The sequence below is a fragment of the Peromyscus eremicus genome, chromosome 8a (genome assembly GCF_949786415.1).
Source record: "Peromyscus eremicus chromosome 8a, PerEre_H2_v1, whole genome shotgun sequence".
Lineage (NCBI taxonomy): Eukaryota > Metazoa > Chordata > Mammalia > Rodentia > Cricetidae > Peromyscus > Peromyscus eremicus.
This window is the reverse complement of record NC_081423.1, coordinates 91,563,626-91,588,546: the sequence shown is the minus strand read 5'-3', so window position 1 is coordinate 91,588,546 and position 24,921 is coordinate 91,563,626. Positions and strand designations below refer to the sequence as shown.

Genomic DNA, 24,921 nt, shown 5'->3' with positions numbered 1-24,921 from the left:
AATAATTTTATGTTGACTATTAAAACAATACACACACACACACACACACACACACACACACACACACACACACACACAGTAGCAGTAGCTCCAGAGGAAGAGGCACAGCTCCACACTATAGCCTGCCTCCTGGGGAGTTTCTATAATCTTTTAGGGACTGCCACTCACGCAAACCAGATTGTTGGTCACAATGCAGAAAGGAATTTTAGGATGAGCCTGAATGAAGCAGAATCAGAGTTTATTGGAAAACTTTTTAAGATTTCACTCTGTTTTTATTTTTGAGAATGTGGTGTGTGTGTGTGTGTGTGTGTGTGTGTGTGTGTGTGTGTGTGTGTGTGTGAAGGCTGCCCACAAAAGCCAGAAGAGGGCATCATATCTCTTGGAGCTGAGTTACAAGCAGTTGTGAGCAAGCTGATGTGGGTGCTGGAACTGAACTCTGATCCTTCGGAAGAGCAGCGAGTGCCACTCCTCCAGCCTCATTTAAAAATTTTAATTGAAAATATTTCTTTTTGGGTTTTTCCAGACAGAGTTTCTCTGTGTCCTTGATGGTCCTGGAACTCACTCTATAGACCAGGCTGACCTGGAACTCACAGAGATCAGCCTGTCTCTGCCTCCAGAGTGCTGGAATTAAAGGTGTGAGCCACCACCATCCAGTGACAACTGAAAATATTTCTGTGTAAAAGGAATATTGTCTTTTTGTTGGCAGCCTTCCCAGAAAATGTCACTTATTGTGTTGGAATCTTTGTTTCTCAGGTCCACCTGGCTTCTTTCCCATGCCCCCCTGACTTTCCACCCTTATTTTTACATATTGAGCTAAGCAGAATATATTAAAATGAACCTACCTGTTTGTTTTATTTATTATCATGGGGGTTGATTATAAGGGGTGCACATAACACAGAGCACATGTGGAGGTCAGAGGACAACTTTATGGAGTTGATTCTCCCTCTCCACCTTTATGGGGTCCTGGGGGTCGAACTCTGGCCACCAGACTTGTGCAGCAGACACCTTCTCTCACTGAGCCATCTGGCTAGCCCTGTTGCCTGTTTCTTCATCACTTTTCAAATTATTCCTTCCAGAAAATTTCAGATTCTATGAGTCTCCTACGTGTGCCCTCCATTTTTTTCTGTTGGGCGGTGATGTCGCCAAACATCTCTTGCATTTATCCTAACCTTTCTGTTCTTGGTATCATCACATCAGCCTAGTCCCATGCTCCATTGCTCCAAGAATGTCATGTCAGTTCCCTAAAGGCTTCAAGGCCTTCTAATTTGATCTTCACACACTGGCCGAGTTTATCTGCCTAAGACACTGCTTTTATCATGACACACTCCTAGGCAAAAACTAACCCCCTTCTCTGCCCCCACAGAGTCTAACTGTTTAATCACAAGCTGATAGCAGGCCCCACTTTAAAACCTTACTGGGCATGCCATCGAATACTTCCAGGAACCTAGCACCAAAACTGCCAGGCTCTTGACTCTTTCCACCGAACTGAAAGGCCTGCAGCACTTGGCAGAGCCCAGACGTGAAGGGAGATGCAGCTGGGAGCGGAAGGTTGCAAAGATGTAGAGGTTAACATGCAAAGAGTGGTTCTTTACGCTTGGTTTGGTCCATACAATGCCTCACAATTGGATTGCCCCTGGAGCAATCACCAGGGGTAGATCTGCTAGCTGACAGAACAACTGACTTGAGAAGATAAACTGTTATATTTTTATTTTGGAAAAATCAAACTGGAGAACCAACCAGAAAAGCTTATATGTGAAACAGGCCCCTCTTGCTCATCCATTCTAAGTCTAAAATTCAAATATCAGTGTATGATGTGTACAGTTTTGTCATGAATTGGGGAAATATGGCTGAGCATGGTGGCTTGTTTCTATAATCCTAGCCTCTGGGAGGCCAAGGAAGGAGGATCTATCACCGTGTGCTCGAGGAGAGTGTGGACTACAGCCTGAGAGACTGTCTCAAAAAAAAAAAAAAAGAAAGAAAAAAGAAAGAAAGAAAGAAAGAAAGAAAGAAAGAAAAAATGAGGTGACTGAATATGAATTGAATTGCTGCAATCTAAAGAGCTATGGCATACTGAAATAATAATGACAATGATAATAATATTTCAGGGGCTGGAATGATGACTCAGCACTTAAAAGCTATTGATGTCAAACTGATGACTGGAATTCAGTTTCCCAGAACCCACTCCAGACATGTCACAACTGTACTCAAGTATTTAGCTTGGGAAGTAAATCTCCTGTGTCAGAATGCATCTCAAATTACATGAGCTTCACACAGTACTGTCTTCAAGACGTTACCCCTTTCACATTCTATTCTAGGTTCCTTCATTTCTATAAATCGAATGTCTCGCCAAATACTGTCGAGCAAAGGTGTTTGGCACACAAGTCTTGAAAGAAGACCAGTTTACATGCCACTGCATATTGTCGGTTTTAGATGCGTTGTCTAGCAAGGACTTCAACTGCGTCTTCAGTAAATCGCGTATGAATGTATCTTCCACACAAGATTCCATAAGAAGGAGATAATGTCATGTTAATGCAATGCTTGGGATTAGCAAGAAAGCTCTTTCTCAACCGTAGGGCTGTGGGTGGCTTCTTATCAACCTGACCACAGCAGCCTTTCAGGGAACTTCTCTCCAAGAAGTTTAAGGACTCTCCAAGAGGGCGGGGCTTTGATATCTACTGATTTCAACTCTTCTGTAAGCTTACCGGGCGGGGGCCGAGGACCGGCTTGGGAAAGCAGGCATCCGCCCGCCTCCTTGGCGTCGTCCCTGACGCTCTGGCAGGCCTGAAGGCCGCAGCTCCACTCCTCCTCCCCCAACCCTGGACGCTCTGGCAATGAAAACACCACCACGTGGCCTGCTGCCTTTGCCTCGCGCACCTTCAACCAATGGCAAGCGGTATCTCCGAATCGGGGGCGGGTTGTCAGCAACGGCCCCGCCCACTGCCACCACTGATTGGTCAAAAAAAAGCTTAGTGGCCAATCGTGGTTGGCTGAGGAGGCCCCGTTCTGTCAGCTGTTCGGTTCCCGAGTTAAGAGGCGGGGGTGGGTCCAGGGCCTGGTTGGGGAGGGGGCGGGGCTAGAGGCAAGGCCGAACGAAGTGGAAGTGGATCCGGCCGGGACCTAGTGGGGGTGGGCGGGGCTAGGTGCAGGGGCGAGGCTAAGTGGGAAATGGGTTGGGGCAGGTCTAAGGGGACTCAGGTAGGGCTGGAGCTGGGCGGGGCGGGACTCGAAGAAGGGGCGGGGCTAAGTACTACTTGGGCGGGGAAAGGGTCCGGCTAGTCCAGAACCGACCGGCAACTCTGAGGGGGTGGGCCTAGAGAGGGGCGGGTCCAAGTGGGATCCGAGTAGGCGGGGCTTGCCTGGGGGCGAGACCGGGGCGGGACCGAGGCGGCAAGCCGGCCGACGGAGCCGGCGCGGGCGGGCTGCTGAGGTGGCTGTCCCCCGCTCCAAGCTGCGGCTTCCCGGGTCGAGCCCCTCATGGAGGCCGAAGCCGCAGATGCCCCTCCGGGTCGGGTGGAGGCGGCGCTCAGCTGCTTCTCTTTCAACCAAGACTGCACGTAAGCCACGGCGCCAGCCCCCTGGCCAGGGAAGTGGGGGACAGAATGTCGCCACCAAAGGGTGTTGTCCTGTAACGCAACTGGTGGCCAGCCAGGGCCGGCCCGCCGACGGTACCTCGGTGGGGCAGCCTGCCGTCGCGGGGTTGCTCCGCAGTGGGGCTTGAACCCACCCGGACGACCCCTCCCTCCACTGCCGGCGCCTGCCAGAAGGAGCTGGCCAGGGTGACCCGAAGAAGTCAGTCAGGAGGAGGGTGGAGGGGGCCTTGAATGTGGGGGACCTGGTGTGGGCCACCTAGTGACCGAAGGGAGATCTGGGACCAAAACAAAGGCGACGGGAGGGGGGAAGGTGCAACTTGACTCTAGAGGATGAGAGAGTTGGGAAGATGGGGAAAACTTTACTGTTTGTCCTTGAGTATCTCAACGTGGCGTTTGGGCAGGGCCTGGGACAAAGAAGCAGCTTATCCCTGTGGCCAGGCCAGCCCCAGCAACGGGGCATCCTGGCTGGTGGCTTGGCTGTAGGAAGCTTTCTTTTACATTTCCCTTACTGTGTTTTCTTACCGTCCACCCAGTCCCACGAATCTCCTCCGGGAAGCTCAGGAGACCTTTCTCAGCCCCAGACAGCTTCCCATCCCGGAAGGAGGCGCTCCACCCTGTTGCTTTTAAGTGGATTTTTAATGTTTCACTTTGATGGTCAACATTTAGACTTTGGTCCATGAACAAGGAATTACGTTCTAGGCTTAGGCAGGATTAGATCTTAGAATCAAAACAGAAGCACACTTCTGTTTCCTTCCCTGTTTTCATGGAAGCCAGCCTGAGGACCATATGGAATAATCTCTTTGGAATGTGGAGCCCTGAAGCTTCAAGCAGCTAGGGCAGGGATGACCACTTCCCAGTGTCCCACTTCCGGCTGTACCAGTTTCTGCCTTGTTCCTTGTTTGGAGTCAGCTTCAGGCTTGGGCTTTGGCTGCTGGTGGCTGAGCTGTGCTAATATTGAACATTCGGTGGTGTAATTAAGGACATAAGCAGCCCTGGTTTCCATTCCCTTTGTGTTTCTGTCTGAAAACCTCTGCTCTGAACAATATGTCTTTGTCTGAAAAATCTGTATGTGTAATCGTAATCGAGTAACTCAACAGTTTGGTTGGATGAATGACTCCCAGGCTGCCTCTGACCACAACCCACATTAAAAAGTACATATTACAACATCTCCCAATAGCCATAGACACGTAATAATAATATTCACAAACTATTAAGTGTGGTACACTCTGGGATTTTCTTGGTATTTTGTTCTCGTTTTGTTTTGAGACAGTCTCGTGTAATCCAGACGGCCTTGAACTCGCTAGTAGATGAGGATGAATTTTAAATTCTGTTCCTCCTGTCTCCTGTTCTGGAATGCTGGGATTATAGGAAGTATCATCGTATCATCATACTGTAGTGCTGGGAATGAAATCCAGGGTTTTATGCATGCTAGACAAACCTAACCCTATCCCTATTGTCGTGTGTGTGTGTGTGTGTGTGTGTGTGTGTGTGTGTGTGTGTGTGTTGTGTTGTGTGAGATGGGGTGGGGTGCATAAGGTCCAATGTCTCAATCACCCTTAGCAAAGACTCAACCACTGAGCTACATCCCAGCCTCCAGGCCCTGGAATTTTTATGTCTTCATTTGTTTTTAAAGCTGTTGTAACCTGTTGAGTTGTTTTTGGGGATCCTCTGGAGATGAGACTTAAATGCATGATAAAATAGATAAAATTCTGAAGTTTTGTAAGAAACTTTTGCAAGAGTGTATGCCTGTTGAAATGCTGGGCAGTGTTTTCCTTCCCACTTGAACATAGGTTAAAAAGGGGGGGGGTTAGTTTACTTACAAGTAGTAAATCATCTAAATTACACTTCCTGATATTATTGGATTTGGAAAAACAAATGTTATTGTCTAGTTATTAAATAATACAGAGTAACAGTCAGATAAGAATTCTGTTTTTCAAAACTGCAAGGTGCTTTGAAAGTTGGTTTCCTTGGTCCCTCCTGAAGCTCTGCTTTCCTGGGTGAAGGCTCTTCTGGGCAGCGCTGTCTTACCTATAAATAAAGGACTTGTCACAGTCAGTTGCTTGGAGCCCTGGAGGGTATGACATTGAATTTTAAAATAAATCATCTCCCTTGCTGGATGCATTTGGGAGAATTGGTGTATCTTTTTCTATATGTATGAGCGAGCTTGAGATCCAGCCTGTCTAGAGAAGATAGATAAAGAGAATTAAATTGTCAACTACCTCATTCTTAATGTTTTAGAGCTGGGCTAGACACCTTGGGTGTATTTTAAAACTTGTGGTCAGGATTTGTCTCAACTCCACTTCTATGAGCAGTGATGAGAAGTTTGTTTTTGTGGAAAGGACTTATGAATAAAATAAGACATAAATCTGAAGCCCTTGATTTGGAGTATTTCAGGGTCCTAGAGCAATCATTTAGAATAAAACAGCGATCAGCGTGCTCTTTTCTCACGAGCGCAACCCTTCTGAGCCCAGTGTGGCAGCTTGTGAGGAATCCTAGCCCCTCCAGAGGCAAGAGTAGAAAGATCACTTCAGCCAACAACCTCAGAGGCAGCATGAGTAGCAGAGAGAGACCCTTTGACAAACATAAAATGAAGAAATAAAGAAGAAACTCATTTGTCCTGGAATCAGAACTTATGCCTGAAAATTATGGTTTTGAACTTAATTTATTACTGTGTGTAAGTATACATGATGGGGGGAGGAGGGACACACTGGCCACAGTGCGCATGTGAGGGTGGAGTTGGACCTTCTCCTTCCACCTTTTCCCAGGGTCTGGGTTCAAATCCAGATCGCCAGGCTTACAGCTGAGCCACCTCACCAGCCCTTGACAACCCCTTTACATTGCTAAGCCTTTTGGTTAATTTGTTGTTGCTGTTTCGGGTGGAGCTTGCTTTGTTTTGTTTATGTAGCCCTGGGTGCCTTCCAACTGGAGCTCCACCTGCCTCAGCCTCCTCTCCCAAGCGTTGGGATTACGCATGTCTTTTAGTTTTGTTTTAGGACTCTCTTGTGTCTTTTCTCCTTACTTGCAAGCTTTACATCTTCCCTTTGCGACTCAATGCACCTACACCTACAAGAAGAGAGTTTAAAGACACTCATCAGGACTGAGGCTGTCACTAAATTAGTAGATGCTTGTCTCTGAAGCATGAAGCCCTGGGCTCTGTCTCTAGCACGTTTACAAGGCCAGCCTGGGCTACATGAAAACTGCATCCGAAAACAAAACAAAAACCCAGAGTGGCAACCACTCCAGTGTATTGTAGAGTTCAAAGATGCTCCTCCCCTACTTTTACAGCCGCTGGTGTCTGTCCGCAGTGCGGATGCCAACCCCCAAGCTTCACTGTCCTGTAGCAGCAATGAAGCCGTCCACAGGACGAGCACGGCCACTCCTCAGGTCGCAGGGCTCCTGTGTGCCTTGCTGATTAAAGGTTGACAGTAGATGCTTGTTCCTATATCCTAGGAAAGAACAGATGTTTGCATAGAAAAGGGAATTCTGGAGGAAAATAAAAATCATGTGACCCTCTCTTTTTTAGGTATCGAAACAAGAGGCTTGGCATCCAGGCTTCTAAGTTGCTTATTTTAGTATATGCTTCCCTGTGATGGACGAATCTCAGCTTGGCATATATTTGCTGTCAATGGGGAAGGTAGATTGAACCATTGGGAGGCCCATTTCAACCCTGACATTCCATATTCCTAGGGCAGAAGTCCTTGTGGTCACACGGCTTATCCTGAGAGTGTGCTCTGCGAGGTTTTGGTCTCATTCAGTTTTTGAGAACAAAGCAGGAGAGGTGAGAGGTGATTTTGAAATGCCAACTAGAGGCAACATATTTGCTTTCTCTTTTCCTTTTTTGGGACACAGTCTTGTCATGTAGTACAGGCTGGCCGCGAATGTATGGTCCTCTTGATCGGCTTTTGAGGGCTGGGCTTGCACCTGGTCACTCATTCTGTTTTCATCACGTCACCAAGGATAGCTGGCATCTTAGTTTGCTTTCCATTGCTGTGATTAAACACTATGACCAAAAGCAACATGGGGAGGAAAAGGTTTTGGATCACTTACCGCCCATCATGAAGGGAAGAGCAGGTAGTACGGAGCTCGAGGCAGGACCCTGGAGGCAGGAAATGAAGCAGAACCATGGAGGAGTGCTGCTTACCAGTTTGCTCCTTATGAGTCACTCGACTTGCTGTTTTATTCCACCGGGACCACCTGTCCAGGCATGGCACCACCCACAGTGGGATGAGTCCTCTCATGTCACTCATTAATCAAGAAAATACCCCCACAAACTTAGTCTGATGGGGAGGCGTTTTCTCCGTCAAGGTTCCCTCTTCCCAGATGACTGTAGCTTGTATCAAGTTGAGAGAAAAAAAACAACAACAACAAAAAACAGCAACTTGGGTTTATACCTTCCCTTTATTTATGAATTAAAAGTGGAAAATTGGGGCTGGGGTGGTAGCTGAGTCAGTGAGAAGATGTAGATTTGAGCCCTAGGATCGATTATGATATTGTTAATAGTAATAATAACATAAAGGAAGGAAGGAAGGAAGGAAGGAAGGAAGGAAGGAAGGAAGGAAGGAAGCTAGCTGGATGAGTTGCTGTATGCTTGTAATCCCAGCTCTGAGGAGGTGGAAACAGATCCCTCCCTGGGCTGGCTAGCCAGCCAGCCTTGACTATCTGCTGAGCTCCCTGTGTTATATGTGGACAGCACATATAACACACACACACACGCACACGCACACGCACACACACACAAGCATGTACATACACATAATGATAATTACTCACCCTGTGGTAAAGGGCTTCCCAAACGAACAATAAGACGATCTCTCAAGCATTGTGGAAGTGGAGATACAATGACTGTCCCTAAGCATTCCTTTTTTCTATGCCTGCCCAGCTGGCAAAACAAGATCTGTAGGAGCTTTGACATTTTGCTTGGTGGCAGAGCCCAGGCACTTTCTGCCTCTTAAAAAGTCTCCTTTGACCTTTTCTCTTTTCCTCATGACTGTCTGCCAAAGCGTGCTTTGCCTTGAGCGGGTTTTCAAGGACCTGAGTCCTGAAGATGTCTGTTGACCTGCACTTAGCAGCCTCTGGGGAAAGAAAGGGCTGTGAGTGCTCAGACAGGGCTGTGGTTGGGGTGTGGTATCTGTTGTCATACTCATGATGTCATTGTCTTCTGCAGGTCCCTAGCTATTGGAACCAAGGCTGGCTACAAGCTGTTTTCTTTGAGTTCTGTGGAGCAACTTGACCAAGTCCATGGAAGCAGTAAGTGTGTGTGTGTCTATATGGTTGAAGGGACACCAAATCCACCCCCTAGACATCAATCCTTCTTTTTTTTCTTCATTTTATTTATTCTTTTTGGAGTCCTGGGGATTGAACCCATCAGCCTCTTAAAAGCACTCCACCACCAAGGCTATGTGCCCCAGCCATAGACTTCAGTCTTGAGGTTCTGGTTTCTGTATTAGCCATCAGCCTAAAGAGTTGGTGTTGTGCAGATTTGAATACAAACCATTGTCTCCTCTTGCATAAAAGCCACAATGAAGCTCTTATTGAAATTTGGCAATAACCTAAGTGACATTTTCTTCTTTGTAAGAAGAAAGTCCTTGTATGAAATCATATTGCTGATGCTTTTCTATATATCTGTGCTCATGGCGATCAGTTTTTGTCATTGTCCACCCAAAGGGGACACCTGTTGCTTCTTTTGCTGTTACACTGGCTCTGTAGCCTATTGACACCATTCACTTAGTAGGGACATGTTTTATGTGCTTGAATGAAGTAACACAGCTATATCTGTGTAGCACGTATTAAAGATGCTGAAGTATTTCTAGTGAGTATTAAAAATAATAGGACTTAGAAATGTGTCCGTGATTTTTCTCAGGGTAATAATTTATGCTGTTGCCATAGCAATAAATACTTCACCTCTGCATTTTCTGCAAAGAAAATGGTTTTGTAAATAATTGGGACTCCTAATTTATTGTTTATTTATTTTTAACCTCTGTGTGTGATAGAGATGTGTGCATGAGAGGGTGTGTGCCCATTCACATGTATCCATCCTCACCTTCCACCTGGAGACAGTCTCTTTGTTGTCTGCTGTTGCGTATCTGGAGCAAGCTAGACCCTGAGCTTCCAGGGATTCTCCTGTCTCAGTCTCCCTTCACATAGACATCCAGCTTTCCATGGGCTGTCGGGCTTTGAACTCAAGTGCTCATGTGCGCACAGCAAGCACTGTTCCCACCTAGCCATCTCCTCTGCCCTTGGCCCCTAATTTATTTGTAAGATGTTGATATTATTATATCATTGTTGTGACTGTTTTGCTATGTATATGTCTCATGTCATATTTCCGGTGGGACTTCCCTACAAACAAGCAAGAAAGCTGAGTAACACCAGGGCCTTGTCCGTGGTACTCTGGAGGCTTCCCTTCTGAGTGCACAAGTATTTTCTTGCACCAAGTATGGTGGTGCACACCCATAAAACCCAGCATTCTGGAGGCTGAGGCAGAAAGATCATGAGTTCAAGGCCAGCCTGGGTCATACAGCAAGATTCTGTCTTAAAGGGGCTAGGGAGGGGCTAGTATGGATCTGTGGTAAAGCTGCTTGATGCCAAGCCCCAGCCAACTCTTGCAAGCTGCCTTCTGACATCCATGTGTGTTGTAATATGCACACATATGCACATACACAGTGTGTGTGTGTGTGTGTGTGTGTGTGTGTGTGTGTGTGTGTGTGTGTATTTAGTGGGTAATTCTGCCCTGCATTCCATGCATTGGCTCTGGAAATCCTGGCTTTGTGTCTTAGTCATTAGCATCGTCTTTGCTGTAGGTATGTGGAAAGGTCCCTGGAAGTGTTACCCCTGGAGACAGTTAAAACTTGCTGTTGGGGCCAGGGTGGGTCATTACTGATGAAGGATACCCAGCAGCAAGACCCAGAGCCCATGTGGTGAACTAGCCTGTGTGGTACCCAGGGTCACAAAGTCCAGAGTCTTTCTCAAAGAGGCCGTCTGTGGGAGCTCACCGCTGCTTCCCCTCACAGATGAAATCCCCGACGTGTACATTGTGGAGCGCCTCTTCTCCAGCAGCCTGGTGGTGGTGGTCAGTCACACAAAACCTCGGCAGATGAACGTGTACCACTTCAAGAAAGGCACTGAGATCTGTAATTACAGCTACTCCAGCAACATTTTGTCCATACGGCTGAACCGGCAGGTGAGGAGGTGGGACCCCCAGGGTTTCTAGGTTTCTGCAAATTAGAGTGTCTTTGGGCTAGCTAGGTGGCTCAGCAGGTAAAGGCACTTGTCACCAAGCCTGGTAAGCTGAGCTCAGTCCCAGCCACCCTCATAATAGAACAAAACTGACTCCTACAAGTTGTCCTCTGACCTCCGCATACATGCAGTACATGTGCATGCATGCACAGACAGAAATAAATAAATGTAATAAAAATTTTTTAAGATGAATGTCTTTGAGGTATAGCTCAGAATGCTTGCCTGGCATGTGCAAAGCCCTGGATTTGATCCCCAGTTCCCCATAGACAGAGCAGTATGGTGGTGTGAACCTGTGGTACCAACTCAGGAGGGAACCTGTGATGTCAGCACTCAGTAGGTAGAGGCAGGAGAATCAGAAGATCAAAGCCATCCTTCTTGGCAATATAGCAAGTTTGAGACTGGCATGGACTACATGAGACCTTGTCTTTAAAAAAAAAAGAGTCATTGTCTCAAAAGCAGGTATCAAATGCTGTAATAACTTAACAGTACTTTTAACAGCAGACCTGGGCTCATGGGTGAAGTATAAAGAGCATCTACTTCATGCATCTTCCCCAGTCATACTGGCTCATATTGTCTCTCTGGCAACATGATGGAATGCCCATTGCCTGGCCAAGCTCACCATCTCCTTTTGGTGCATGCTGGGCACCAGCACAGAGAGGTTGGAGCTCTGACACAGGTCTGTTGTATGACCTGCCTTAGGACATCTACAATGAGAGGAAGACCTCTTTCTGTCTTGGCCCTAGACAGTAAGATTTATTATGCACAGTGGTCCTGCCTCTGAGAATGGCTACCCGAGACTAGGGTGTCGTCCCCCAGGTCAGCTATGACCTTCTGCTCTATCCTTGGCCTTTTCTGGTCGGTCAGCTACACAGTCTTATGTTTCTGCCTTTGCAGCTAATACCCACTCCTTCCCTGCCATGCAGGAGATTGAACCTAGAACATCTCTCAGTTTAGGGAGAGCTACACCACTGAGCTAGATCTACAGCTCCTCCAGCTAACTCTTAAGGATATATTCTTGTAGTGTTTTCATTGTTGAAAAGAAAATTACTCTCATCTCAAATATACAGTATGCCTTAAAAAAAAATAGCACTTAGGAGGTATTTAGTGTGTTAGCATACCCTTCCTGGGTGACTGGGTTTTACATCCTGTGAAAGCAGGGACTTTCTGTTCATTACTATGAGACCTGACAGGAGAGAGCTCTTGAACACTTTTTCCTGCCTAACTGTTAAATAAGTGGATAAACCAAGAGTCCATTCCTGGGATATGCAGAGTTATTACCTCGATTCAGTATTCCTAGGAACAGGGAATCTGTAGCATTCCTTGAGGATAGTGGTTTCTTCATCATCTTTTAAACATGGCTTAGTAAATGTTATCCCAACCAGAGCTCTCAAGTAATACTCATGGAATTTGCTGGTATGATTTCTCAGGTAGTCTCATTAGCAAACGAGGCAAGAAAGAACTACCTAAGTGTCTGTCAGACTGTAGGCACCAGCCTCCACTCCACAGAGCACTCATTGACTTCAGGTTCTCGTTCCCCATCTTCTGGAGAACACAGTGTAGGCAGCCCCACTCCACAGTTAGTGCCGGAGCTAGCAGCAAGCCAGAGCTAATGGCCGTACCTTTAGCCTTTTGTCTTCCAAGATGACTTGATGCAGATCTGGAAGGGGTTCTGGTTTTCTTTTCTTAAAGTTGCCAGGCTTTGGACTTAATTTTTGGTTAGGCAATTCATCTGCTGAAAGGAAGTCTTGCAACGCCCGCAGAGCTGCCTGTCCAGGGGAACGGTAAAGGGCTCAGGGTGCACATGTATTGCCCTATAGCAATCACCCTGCGTTTGTCAATTCTTCAGACATATGACTTGTAGCTAGAGTTTTCCTGCCTGGCCCACAGCCAGGACAAATCTCTCTCACCCGCCAGTCCCACAGCTGCTCAGACCCAACCAAGTAAACACACAGAGACTTATATTGCTTATAAACTGTATGGCCGTGGCAGGCTTCTTGCTATCTAGTTCTTCTATCTTAAATTTACCTTTTCTATTAGTCTATAAGTTGCCACGTGGCTTGTGGCTTACCAGTACCTTACATTTCACTTGTCATGGCAGCGGCTGGCAGCGTCTCTCTGCTTCAGCCTTCCACTTCCCAAGAATTCTTCTCTCTCCTTGTCCTGCCTATATTTCCTGCCTGGCTACTGGCCAATCAGTATCTTATTTATTAGCCAATCAGAGCAACACATTTAGCATACAGAACATCCCACAACAATGACTCCTTTTTAAAAGCAGGAAAAATGGCAGATTTATATAAGAAGTTACAAAGAAACAAAAATCTATGTTCTCAATTAGGGCCTATTAGTGCACTCCTGTAATCCTAGCGCTTAGGAAGACAAGGCAGGAGAATGGCACATCAAAGGATAGCCTGGGCTATACAGAATAGGACTCTGCCTCAAAACAGATTGTTTTCAAGGCCAGGAATGAAGCCCAGCTGGTATAGTGAGTGCTTGCCAACCATGCACAAAGCCCTGGGTTCACCACATAAAACCAGGTGTGATGATGCATGCCTATAATCCAGCACTGATGAGGTAGAGGAAGACGAGAAATTCAAAGCCATTCTCTGCTGTATAGCAAATTACAGGGAAGCCTGGGCTGCAAGGAGACCCTGTCTCAAAAAAACAAATATACCCATTCAGGAAATAAATAGGTAAATAAAAAGAAAAACAAGGGCTGGGAGATGGCTCATTGGGTAGGCATGCTTGCTGTACTTAGCAGGAGGACCTGAGTTGAACTCCCAGTCAACCATGTAAAAAGCTAAATGTGGATGCACACACACACACACACACACACACACACACACACACACACCCCTGTAACTGTAGTGCTGTGGGAATTTGGGGTCCGTTCACCTCCAGCCTCGATGGAAAATTCCAGCTCCAGATGCAGTGAGAGACCCTGCCTCAAAAGACAAAGCGGAGAGTAGTGGGAGGACACCTGACTTCCTTCTTTGGCTCTGCATGTTCACCCTCACACACATATGTGCATGTGTAGCACACATATACCCCGTTCACAAAATCCCTCTAAATATGCAGAAAGCAAAGGGGCTTAGAGATCCTGATATGTTCCATTTCCAGTTAATGTCATTCCCATGTGGTTAATGCAGACAAGTGTTTTCTTAGATGACAGCCATTCACTAGATGTTGTTAGATATGGAAGCTTTCATAGTTATTTAACCCTCTGCTTCCTGTTAGCCCGCTGCAGGTTGATTGAGGCAGATGCTTAAGGCAGATGTCTAATTCTTTAACTGATGAAAAGGATTAACTACCTATGAAACATAAGATGAAAGTCAAAATGGGCTGAGGATGTAGTTTAGTTGGCAGAGTGTTTGCCTAGCGTGCTCAAAGCCCCGGATTCAATTCCCAGCACCACATAAAACCAGAATTGGTGATGCATGCCTGCAACCCCAGCACTTGGGAAGTGGGGATGAGAAAACCAGAAATTCAAAGTCAGTCTGGGCTACATAGGGAGCTTGTGGTCGGCCTGGGCTACAAGATGAATAGCAGTGGTGAGCTGAAGGCAAGTGTGGCTGGAGCTGTAGAGCAGCTGGTAACAGCAATCGCCAGCTTGTGCTTGTTCCGGAAGCCAGCTTTGTGTGACTCAGGACAAGTACTTCCTCATACCCTCCCTGCGTTTCCTGTTTCCCTCCCTTTTCATTCTTGTCTCTGGCTAGCATGGTGGTGACCCAGTGGGGTCCAGATGAGTGGTCCACAGAGCTGACAACACTGTAATGATGCTGACCAGGTCAGATGAGCCTAAAGATGATGTTCCTTCGGGAGGAACTGTCAGGGCCCCTCTCTCCTAAGAACTGGGTGCAGGGCTGAAAGGGGATACCAGAGACTATTAGAAACTCAGAACAGAAACAAACATAGAAAAAGATAAAAACAAACCCTGGTGTGGCTGGCAGAAGGCAAAGTGATCAGGTGACCACTTCACAGAGAAGTGGCAGTATTTTGAAAATTTTTCAAGGTATCTTTTGGTAAGTTTTTGTTTGTTTGTTTGTTTGTTTTGAGACAGGGTTCTCTGTGTAGTTTTGGTGCCTGTCCTGGATCTCGCTCTGTAGACCAGACTGGCCTCGAACTCACAGAGATCTGCCTGGCTCTGCCTCCATGCCCTCTCCCCCTCTCCCTCACCCCCCCCCCCAAATGCTGGGATTAAAGGCATGTGTCACTGCCGCCGACTAGTAAGTTTTTAAAAATCTTTTCTGGGGGGCTGGAGAGATGGCTCAGTGGTTAATAGCACTGGCCCAGAGGACCCAGGTTGAATTTCCAGCACCCACATGGCAGTTCACAACTGTCTGTAACTCCAGTTCCAGGGAATCTGACACCTTCAGACCAATGCACATAAAATAAAGTTATTCTGTGTATGAGTGTTCTACCCACATTTATGTAAGTGTACCACATTCATGCAGTGACCGGGGTAGACAGAAGAGGGTATAAGATCCCCTAGAACTGGAGTTACGAATGATTGTGTGCCATGTGGATGCTGGGAACTGAACCCAGGTCCTCTGTAAGAGCAGCCAGCGCTCTGAACTGTTGAGCCGTCTCCCCAACACCCCTTTTTAAACTTTAAAGTTCATTTATGTGTGTGGGTTTGTGTGTAATGGGGGTGGGGTTGTGCATGTGCCACAGAGAACATGTGAAGGTCAGAGGACAACTTTGTGTGTGGAATTGATTCTCTCCTTCCATCTTTATGTGGAATCCAGGGATTAAATGTGAGTCCTCAAACTTGAGCAAGTCCATTTTCCCACTGAGCCATCTCACTAATCCCAACTTGGAGATCTTGCTAGAATTTTCTTTCCTTCTCATACACAGTTTTAGCACTGTGGCCAGAGTGCTCTAATGAAAAGAGAGAAGAGTGCCTGGAGGTGAGGTTGGGGTGGGGCAAGATGTCTCAGCCCCATCATCCCAGCTACTTGGGCATCTGAAGCAGTAGGACCATGAGTTCAAAACATGCCTGGGCTATAGAGTGAGTCCGGGCCAGCCTTGACAACTTAGTGAAACCCTGTGTCAGAAAACACAGAGAAAGGGATAAAATCTAAGGTTTAGCCATGTAGAGAATCTAAAGAAGCCTGCATTTGTGTAAGAGGAGAACTCAGTCACCAGCATGGAATGTGGGAAGAGAACAAAAGAGGTTCCCTGAACCATCTTGTTCTAGGGATGGGGAGGGAAAGGGGGGAAGGAAAGAGGGAGACAGGAAGTGGGGAGGGAAAAATCTCTAAGTAAAATTTAGGATCTGTGTTTTAAGCATCTGCCCAAGTGTCTGTTTATCTTCATAAACATGACCTTCAAAAGGCTTCATTAACATTCCTCCCCCTTTAGGAGTGGAATCAAGTTAGAACTCACAGGCAAGACCAGCAAGGACTTGGCGGGTCCCTTTTCGCAGGCTCTGTGGGGGAGGCTGATAGTTCTGTCTGATTACAGAGGCTGCTGGTCTGCCTGGAAGAATCCATCTATATCCACAACATTAAAGATATGAAGCTATTGAAGACCCTCCTGGACATCCCCTCCAACCCAACAGGTGAGTGCCAGCAAGAGTACCGAGCCCCTCCCCTCCCCAATGTGAAGGTGCTTCATTCCCAAGCTGTGTTTTCACATCGCCTGAAAAACCTGAGCCCAGGGTATGCTTTGGGGGTGTTAATGGTGTTTGAGTTGAAGATGCATTTGAATGGTGACAGATTCGAATTATGAAAACCTGTGGTCCCTGTGGGAAGGCTGTGCAGCCCAAGAGAAGCATCCTTCTTCAGGGACCCATGTAAGCAAATGGGCCGGGGCATGTCAGATAGATGCGTGGGAGATTTCATGCATCTGATGTTGAAAGGTGTTTACCCCTAATGCATTTTTGTGACTGTTCATTACAGAGTAGGTGTGATAATTAGAAGCAAGTTTTAACTTGGTATGTTTGCACGGTTAGTTAGCCAGACCGTCTGAACTACAAAGAAGGTGTTTTCTTACTTTTTTTTTTTTTTTTTTGGTTTTTTGAGACAGGGTTTCTCTGTGTAGCTTTGTGCCTTTCCTGGAACTCACTTGGTAGCCCAAGCTGGCCTCGAACTCACAGAGATCCACCTGGCTCTGCCTCCTGAGTGCTGGGATTAAAGGTGTGTGCCCCCGCTGCCACCGCCACCACCTGGCACTTACGTGATTTTTAAAAATACATTTCTCACTGTGGGTAATATTCTAGAATATTGAATTTGGTTACATTCTCAGAATTTACCATCGTATGTTAAGCTTCTGGTGTTTAAGATTGGAAGAGTTTGGATGTGTTAGGATGAAGTCGCAGATGATGGGCATCTTCTGAACTCATTGAGCTGAAAGTGAGGGAGCATGAATCTCTTCCTCATGGTGTGGAGAGTCGTCCCCCAGGGCAGTCTGTGTATCTAACAGCCCAGGCTAATACTTACGAGTCATGGGGCTGGAGAGATGGCTCAGCAGTTAGAGCGCTTGTTGCCCAGCACCCACCTGAGGTTCACAACTATCTGTGACTCCAGTTCCAGGGTGTAGATACCCTCTTCTGAGATCTACAGGCACTAGGCGCATAGAAATACATAGACGCACATGTAGACATACACACGAACATGGTGCACACACATGCATGCAGGCAAAATATTCATACGTGTGACATCTTTAATTCTAGAACTATTTCAGTGAAAAAATATTTAGTTTTTAAGAATCTGTGTTCTAACTTAGTATCACTAGATGACTACTTCATTTTACTGCAGGTTTCCCAATTCCATGACTTTCAATGTAATTTCAGAATCTGTGTTGCCCCACACAACTGGGTGGGGCTTTTTGAGCCCGGGGTTCCTAGTTTGCCATAAGGATGATGAACAAGCCGTCTCACAGCCTAGGCTGAGCACTAACCTGGATAAAGCTTATGAAGGTGACCAGGACAAGGTGACCAGAACAGGCTAGCCACTAAACCCTCCCCTTGACGGGTTTCCCTCTCTTCTCGATGGTTTCAGTGTCCTTTGCTGTTGATATCAGGGCTGTGTGTGCATGTGTGTGGTCCTGGGGATTAAGCCCAGGATCTCACACATGCTGGTTGGCACATTCACTAGCACCAAACTACTCCTGTACCCTCTAAGATGTGGAGACTGGGGCTGGAGAGATTGCTCAGTGGTTAGAACTTACTGCCCTTCCAGAGGACCCATGTTCAGTTCCCAACACCCACATGGTCACACACAACCCTCCATATAACTCCAGTTCCAGAGTATCCAATGCCTTCTTCTGATTTCAGGGGCACCAGACATACATCTAGTATACATATATGCAAACAAAATACTCATGACATAAAAATAAATAAGTAAAAATAATGTTTGAAAAAGATGCTAAGGCCGTTATAAAGGTCTGAGGGAGGCTGAAAATGGTGGTGGTAAAGTGCTTGGCTAGCTGCCCAAGACCACGGGTGTTCCATCCCTAACACTGAAGAAGAAAAGCATAAAGCTCCGAGAGTTAATGACTGTGAAGGACATTTCACCAGATAGAGTTTCTTTTTTTTTTTTTTTTTTTTTTTTTTTTGGTTTTTCGAGATAGGGTTTCTCTGTGTAGCTTTGCGCCTTTTTCCTGGAACTCACTTGGTAGCCCAGGCTGGCCTCGAACTCACAGAGATCCACCTGGCTCTGCCTCCCGAGTGCTGGGATTAAAGGCATGCGCCACCACCGCCCGGCCCAGATAGAGTTTCTATTGCTGTGAAGATTCTTATAAAGGAAAACGTTTCATTGAGGCTGGCTTACAGTTCAGAGATTCAGTCCATTATCATCATGGAGATAATCATGGCTGCATGTAGGCTGTCATGGTGCTGGAAAAGGAGCTGAGAGTTCTACACCTCGATCCACAGGCAACAGGAAGTGAACTGTCACACTGGGTATGGCTTTAGCATATATGAGACCTCCTCAAAGCCCGCCTCTACCGTGACACACTTCCTCCAACAAGGCCACACCTCCTAGTAGTGCCACTCCCCATGGGCCAAACATTCAAACACATGAGTCTATGGGGGCCACGACCAGGAAGGAATTCATAGTGGTAAGTTTACTGTTTTAGGAATAAGGGTTGAACCAGTCTAGGAGAGCATTTATCGTAACATTTCTGTGTGCCCAGCGGCAGCAGGCCCCAACAGGACAGACCGAAAGGTTTCCGCACCCAGATACTGGTTTCTCCACTAATGCAATAAATCAGATTACACCGAATTAATAAGGCCAGGTTTAATCTGAGCAAAGCAATTCCCAGGTGACTCTTGGGGGAAGGAAGCAGGAGAGAAAGTAGGTTTTGGAGACAGTGTCTTAAATACTCTGTAGACTGGTCCTGTGCATCTCCAGGGGAGGAGCTGACCCTTGGTGGGCTTTCTGAGGGCCAGGGTCTGGAATTGGAGGAGTGGGCCCTCAGCAGAGATTCCCAGCACAGACCAGCCCTCTGCTTACCAGGAACTGTGAGCCCAGCTTTTCCGGGTCAGTGGAAGGCAGAGGCCCTAGCAGCCTGTGGCAAGGGTGAAATGCCCTCACCGTGGGCTGTGGACAATGCAAGAGAAGACATGCTTTTATGATGGGCATATGAAATGCTGGAATCTGAGCAGAGGTCCCAGAGGAGAGAGCCTCTACTTTGCTGGATTTGGGAAGAGATGAGCAGTACATAGAAAAGTACACTCTAAAGAGAGTACATTTGGGGTACAGTTAGCCCATTTCCTGCCTCGCACTCGTCTCTTACTTGGCCACTGGGGCTGTGTGTTGGAGCAGCTTCAGCGCGGAGGCATGCCCCGCTATAGGAAAAAGGAAATGACTCCTTTCTTACTCTTAGTCTTAATCCAGTGTACACACATGTGTCCCGTAATGACAGGAGGAGTTCCAAGAACTGTGTCGTTAGGTGGTTTCCTCACTGGCAAACCTCACAGTATCCCTGTGCAAACCTAGATAGTGTAGCATAGTAAACTTGGGCTGTATGGTGAATACTATTGTGTGTATGGTCTATCCTTGGCTAGAATAGTGGTTTACAACATATGACTATATTTGTTTCTCTGCAGCCAAGAAAACTCATTGGTTGTCTAATTTTTGCAGTGAGGGCAAAGCAAGGAGAAAAATAAATTAAAAGCAGGAGGTTGTTTGTGCCCTTGATGAAAGGGAATAAGTCTCTTTTCATCTGTTTGTTGAGATAGGGTCTTACCTTATAGCCCAGGCTAGCCTCAAACCCTCAATCTTCCAGCCTCTGTCTCCTGAATGCTGGGATTAGAGATGTGCATCCCCACCCCTGCCAACACTAAATCAATCACTTTTATCTCAAGAAAAGTTAGAGCCAGGAGTTGTGATGCACACCCGTAATCCAGCTTTCAGGAGCCTGAAGCAGAAGGATTACCCATGAGTTGGAGGCCAGTCTGAGCTACATATAGTGAGTTCCAGGATAGGTAAGAGCTACATAGTTGAGACCCTGCTCCTTGCTCCCTGCTCCCCTGCAGAAAAACATGAAAAACATTTTCTTGGTCTCAGATAAATATTACAGCAGGATTCAGGGATATGTTGATTAATTCATTTAAAAGACAGGCAAGTTAATCACAGCACATCCATTTAGATGCCTGATGTCCTCTTAGAACAATAGCCCCAATAGTCTCAAATCCCAAATTCACAGTTCCCACCGCTGCTTCCTCTGAACTGCCTTTTCCTGGCAGTGAGCTGGGTGATGGGTTCCGGCTTGTGGAGCTGCACAGAGTGGAGGGACTGACTAAATGTGTGAAGAAGCCAGGGTCCATCTGTGTTTGTGTGAACAGCCAGCCTCTCTCTCTAGTCCCCCTTCATCCCAAGGGCAGCTCCCAGGTCAGCACATCAGTTTGTCACTCTGTCCTGTAAAGAACATGACTCCTCAGATGCCCAGAGCTTCCTCGTGTAGTTTTGTCTTGTTTGTTTTCTAGGGAAACACTGCCTCCTGGCTTTAGAAATCCTTCCCTGGAACACAAGGAAGACAGAATGCCTTGTCAACTGGCCTTACCACCCAAGTTTAGTGGCTGGGGGTCAGTTGGCTCTAAGGTGCTCCCTTTGGTGCTCAGTGTCTAAGGTGACTGTAAATGTCCTTCCTTCTCTGTCTGTAGGTCAAAGATTACAGGCTGTTTCCTTTAAAGAGTTGGCCAGCCTGAGCTGAGAGTTAATTTCCCACCAGCCAGCAGTCTGTGCCCTGAGCAGTGAAGGGTGGAAATCTCCACGAAAGCCTTGCCAGTCATAGAACAGCTGGATGGGGTGGAGGGTCACAGCTGGCTACCTCTGACAGACAGAGAGAATGTTCTGGATAACATGTCAGTGTGTTCATAGGAGAGCCGATGGTCATTGCCCAACACACCGCCCTTCTGCAGATGGAAATAGTGGGGGCCATAAACAATCCCCACCATCAGGGTAGCAAAAGTACTTACAGTACATGGGTCAGTTCTCTCTCTTTGCTTTTCTTTTTTCTTCTTTTCTTTTGAGAAAGGTCTTGTTCACCCAGGCTAGATTCAAACTTGCAATCCTCCTGCCTCAGCCTCCCAAGTGCTGGGCTGACAGGTATGCACCACCACACCACACCACACTCAGTGGATTTCTTGACTTTTTTTTTCCTGGAAATTGTAAAGCATCTTGATTGAGTGGTGCTAAGGCTGGAACCCAGAGGCTTGTACATGCTACACACACACCATACCACTGAGCTGCATCCTCTAGCCCTGGAAAGTGTCCCTTGAGGCATTAATCAACCACGTTTGATAAGCCAGTTTCAGTGAGCTGCCTAAAGTTGGGAGGGGGATCGAAGGACATTCTTACAATTCCAGCCACGCAGTTGTTGGTTCTTGAATTAATAACAGGTTCGGCTTTTCAGATGTGGGAGAATTGTAGGCAAAAAATCTCAATGAAATAGCAGCTGTTTATGAACATGTGCATCAATTATAAAACAAGGCCAGAAGCCACATTAAAACTCCATGCCTGGGCGGGTGGGGTGCTCAGGGGGTGAAGCCACTTACTGCTAAGCCTAGGGACATGAGCTGGATCCCCGGGACCCCACATACTAGAAAGAAAACTGATTTCCCACATGTTATCTGTTGTCTGACCTCCACATGCATAGCATGGCACATTCGTGTCTCCCCTATACTCCTCTCCCCGCCCACCCCCCCCACCCCCCCCACCCCCCCACCCCCGATGAATAAATGTAAACACTTCAAAACCCCATGCCTACATAGAAAAACGTCTTAAAGACATGTTTAAATGCTGGAAGGAGAGAAAACCCCGAGTTTCAAAATTGGCCACCTTTCTTTTTTTTTCTTCCTTTTTCTTTTCTCTGTATTTTCTAGGCTTTGCCACCCTGCACCTTTTTTTTAAAGATTTATTTATTTATTATGTATACAATGTTCTGCCTGTATGTTTTGCCTGCAGGCTAGAAGAGGGCATCAGATCTCATTATAGATGGTTGTGAGCCACCATGTGGTTGCTGGGAATTCAACTCAGGACCTTTGGAAGAACAGCCAGTGCTCTTAACCGCTGAGCCATCTCTCCAGCCCAGCCACCCTGCACTTTTATACAGAAAATAATATCAAAGAAAGAGTCCACTTTGTGCCTAAAAAATGATCAATGAGTGAGGCACCAATGGCAGAAACAAAAGGCTCTGGGGTGGGCGTGGCTACGCCTGAAGCGGGTCTTCCGGCTTCCTCCTCCTCGGTGCCTTCAAGTCAGAGAGCACGTCCTTGGGATGTGGGATGTGGGATGATCGCTCTGAGACTGGGGAGGGAAGGGACTCCAGTGAGCATGGCTGGGGCGCCTCCTAAGTCTGCACAGGTCTGCTCCAGATCCCTCTCTGGAGTCACGTGAGCTGGCAGAGGTGCAAGCCCAGAAACACAGCTGCTGTAATAAGGGGTGCGTGTCACAGGCCACCTGTCCTTGCCAGTATCCTTTGCCTCCTACTGTTAGAATCCAGTGTCATCTACTTCTACAGTGGGTGTGACAGAAAGTTCAAAGTTAGCCTGAAGTGTTCAAGCCTTTCCTCCTCCCTGGGATATTTATATCTTGACCTAAAATTCCGAAAGACAACTGTGAGTGCTTGCCCAAGGCTCTGCTTCAGGCCTCCTGGCCCGCTCGCTCAGCCACAAGGATGCTCTCTATAGGTTGAAAGGAAGCAGGGTAGGCAATTGAAGGCCTGTCCCCTTAGAGAACAATGCCATCATGGGAGCCCCCTTCATTTCAGATGGGAAACAAGCCTAACAGAGCCGAGGGGTACAGGGCAGGTGTCTGTCCCTGTCACACAAAGCCTCCCGAAATTCTGTACTTCCTTGAGAAGGAGACAGAAAAAAAAGAGAGGCACGGAGGGTAAGGGGGGTAAATAGACAAGCGGGGGAGGGTAAAGAGGGCAATAGCGAGGTGGAGATACTTAGAATGTTACATGTTTACATGAGATGGTCATAATCACTGTGTAATTAACACACGGTGATAAAAATGATGTCTGCCACTCCCCCAAAAGCCGTTTTGATCTATAATCCACACATCGTAGAATCCACTCATTTGAAGTGCACAGTTTGTGGCTGGAGAGATGGATGACTCGGCAGTTAAGAGCACTTGCTGTTCTTCCAAAGGACCGAGTTTGGTTCCCAACCCCCACTTCTGAAGACTTAACATCTGTCCATAACTCCAGCTCCAGGGACTCCAGTGCCCTCTGTTGGCTGCCTCAGGTACCTGTGCGTACGCATGTGCTCATACACACACACCTCTCCAACCCCTCACCCCCACACACACATATAAAAATTAGAAGTAAATAGAGTGCATAATTTAATAGACTTTAGTGTGTTCACAGAAGGTATAGCCATTGTCACAATTTTATTAATAAATGTTTTGTTGTGTTTAGTCATGTGTATTTTATTACATTTATTTATACATACATGTGGCAGTCAGAGGGCAGCTTTCACGGGTCACTTCTCTCCTTCTACCGTGTGGGTCCAGGGCTCTAACTCAGGCTGTCAGGCTTGGCAGCAAGCCCCCTTACCCGTGGAGCCATCTCACCAGCCCTACATTTAATTTTAGAACATTCTCAATACCCGTCTCTCAGAGACATCCTGTGCCTCTCAGCTGTCCCCTCATATTCCCCTAGCTCTAGGTAAGCCCTGATGTACTTTCTGTCACTATAAATTTACCTGTGCTGACCATTCATGTGGTCTTCTGGACTGGCTTCTACCACTTAGTGCTCTCAGGATTCATCTGTATTGCAGCATGTATCATACTTAATTCCTGTTTATTGCCAAGTAATATCCTGTTAGAAGGACATGGCATATCTTATCTATCCATCCGCCAGTTGGTTCACATGGGTTGTTTCCACCTTTTAAAAAATAGAATATCTTTTTTTTCTTTCTGAGACAGGGTTTCTCTGTGTAGTGTTAGTGCCTGTCCTGGATCTCGTTCTGTAGCCCAGGCTGGGCTCAAACTCACAAAGATTTACCTGGCTCTGCCACCACCGCCCGGCTAGAATCTTTATTATTATTATTATTATTATTATTATTATTATTATTATTATTATTCAGCAATTTCATCTCCCAATCCTGACTTCATGTCCTGTCCTTTCCTTTCCTTTTCTTTTCTTTTTTTTTTTGTAACCTCTACTAGGCCCATCCATGCTGCCTATGGGAATGCTGACGAGGCTGTGGGCTTGATCTCGTGTGGGTCTTGTGCAGGTCCCCACAGCCGTGATGAGTGCAATGGTCATGTCATGTCCAGTAGACGAATTTTACAGTACTCCTCCCTGTCCTCTGGCTTTTCCATTCTTCCTGCCCCCTCTTCTTGAATGTCCTCTGAGCCTTAGGGTAGGGGAGTGTTCTTATAGATGCCCCAGTTTGCGCTGAGTGCTGCTTGTTCTCAGCACTTTGACCAGTTATGAGTCTGCCTTGTCTGATGATAACTGTGGAGAGATGCTTTTACGGCTAAGGTTGAAGGCAGCACTAATTTATGTATATAAACATAAATATTTAGAAAGTGGGTTGACAACACGTCCATTCAGCAAGACCACAGTAGAATGTTCCCTCCAGGGCCTGTGACCTCCTGAGCTACGGGTATTTATACCAGGCATAACTGCCCTCTGGTAG

General features: G+C 46.8%; 1 protein-coding gene across 1 annotated transcript in view; it reads left to right on the top strand.

The window, feature by feature from the left end:
• Positions 1 to 3,360: 3,360 nt before the first annotated feature.
• Wipi1 (WD repeat domain, phosphoinositide interacting 1) overlaps positions 3,361 to 24,921 on the top strand; it is a 38,329-nt gene continuing 16,768 nt past the window's right edge. The window contains exons 1-4 of the mRNA XM_059272036.1: positions 3,361 to 3,554; positions 8,755 to 8,837; positions 10,598 to 10,767; positions 16,287 to 16,383. Of these exons, the coding sequence (XP_059128019.1) occupies positions 3,475 to 3,554; positions 8,755 to 8,837; positions 10,598 to 10,767; positions 16,287 to 16,383 (430 nt within the window). The 5' untranslated portion in view covers positions 3,361 to 3,474. The remainder of the gene's footprint in view (positions 3,555 to 8,754; positions 8,838 to 10,597; positions 10,768 to 16,286; positions 16,384 to 24,921) is intronic.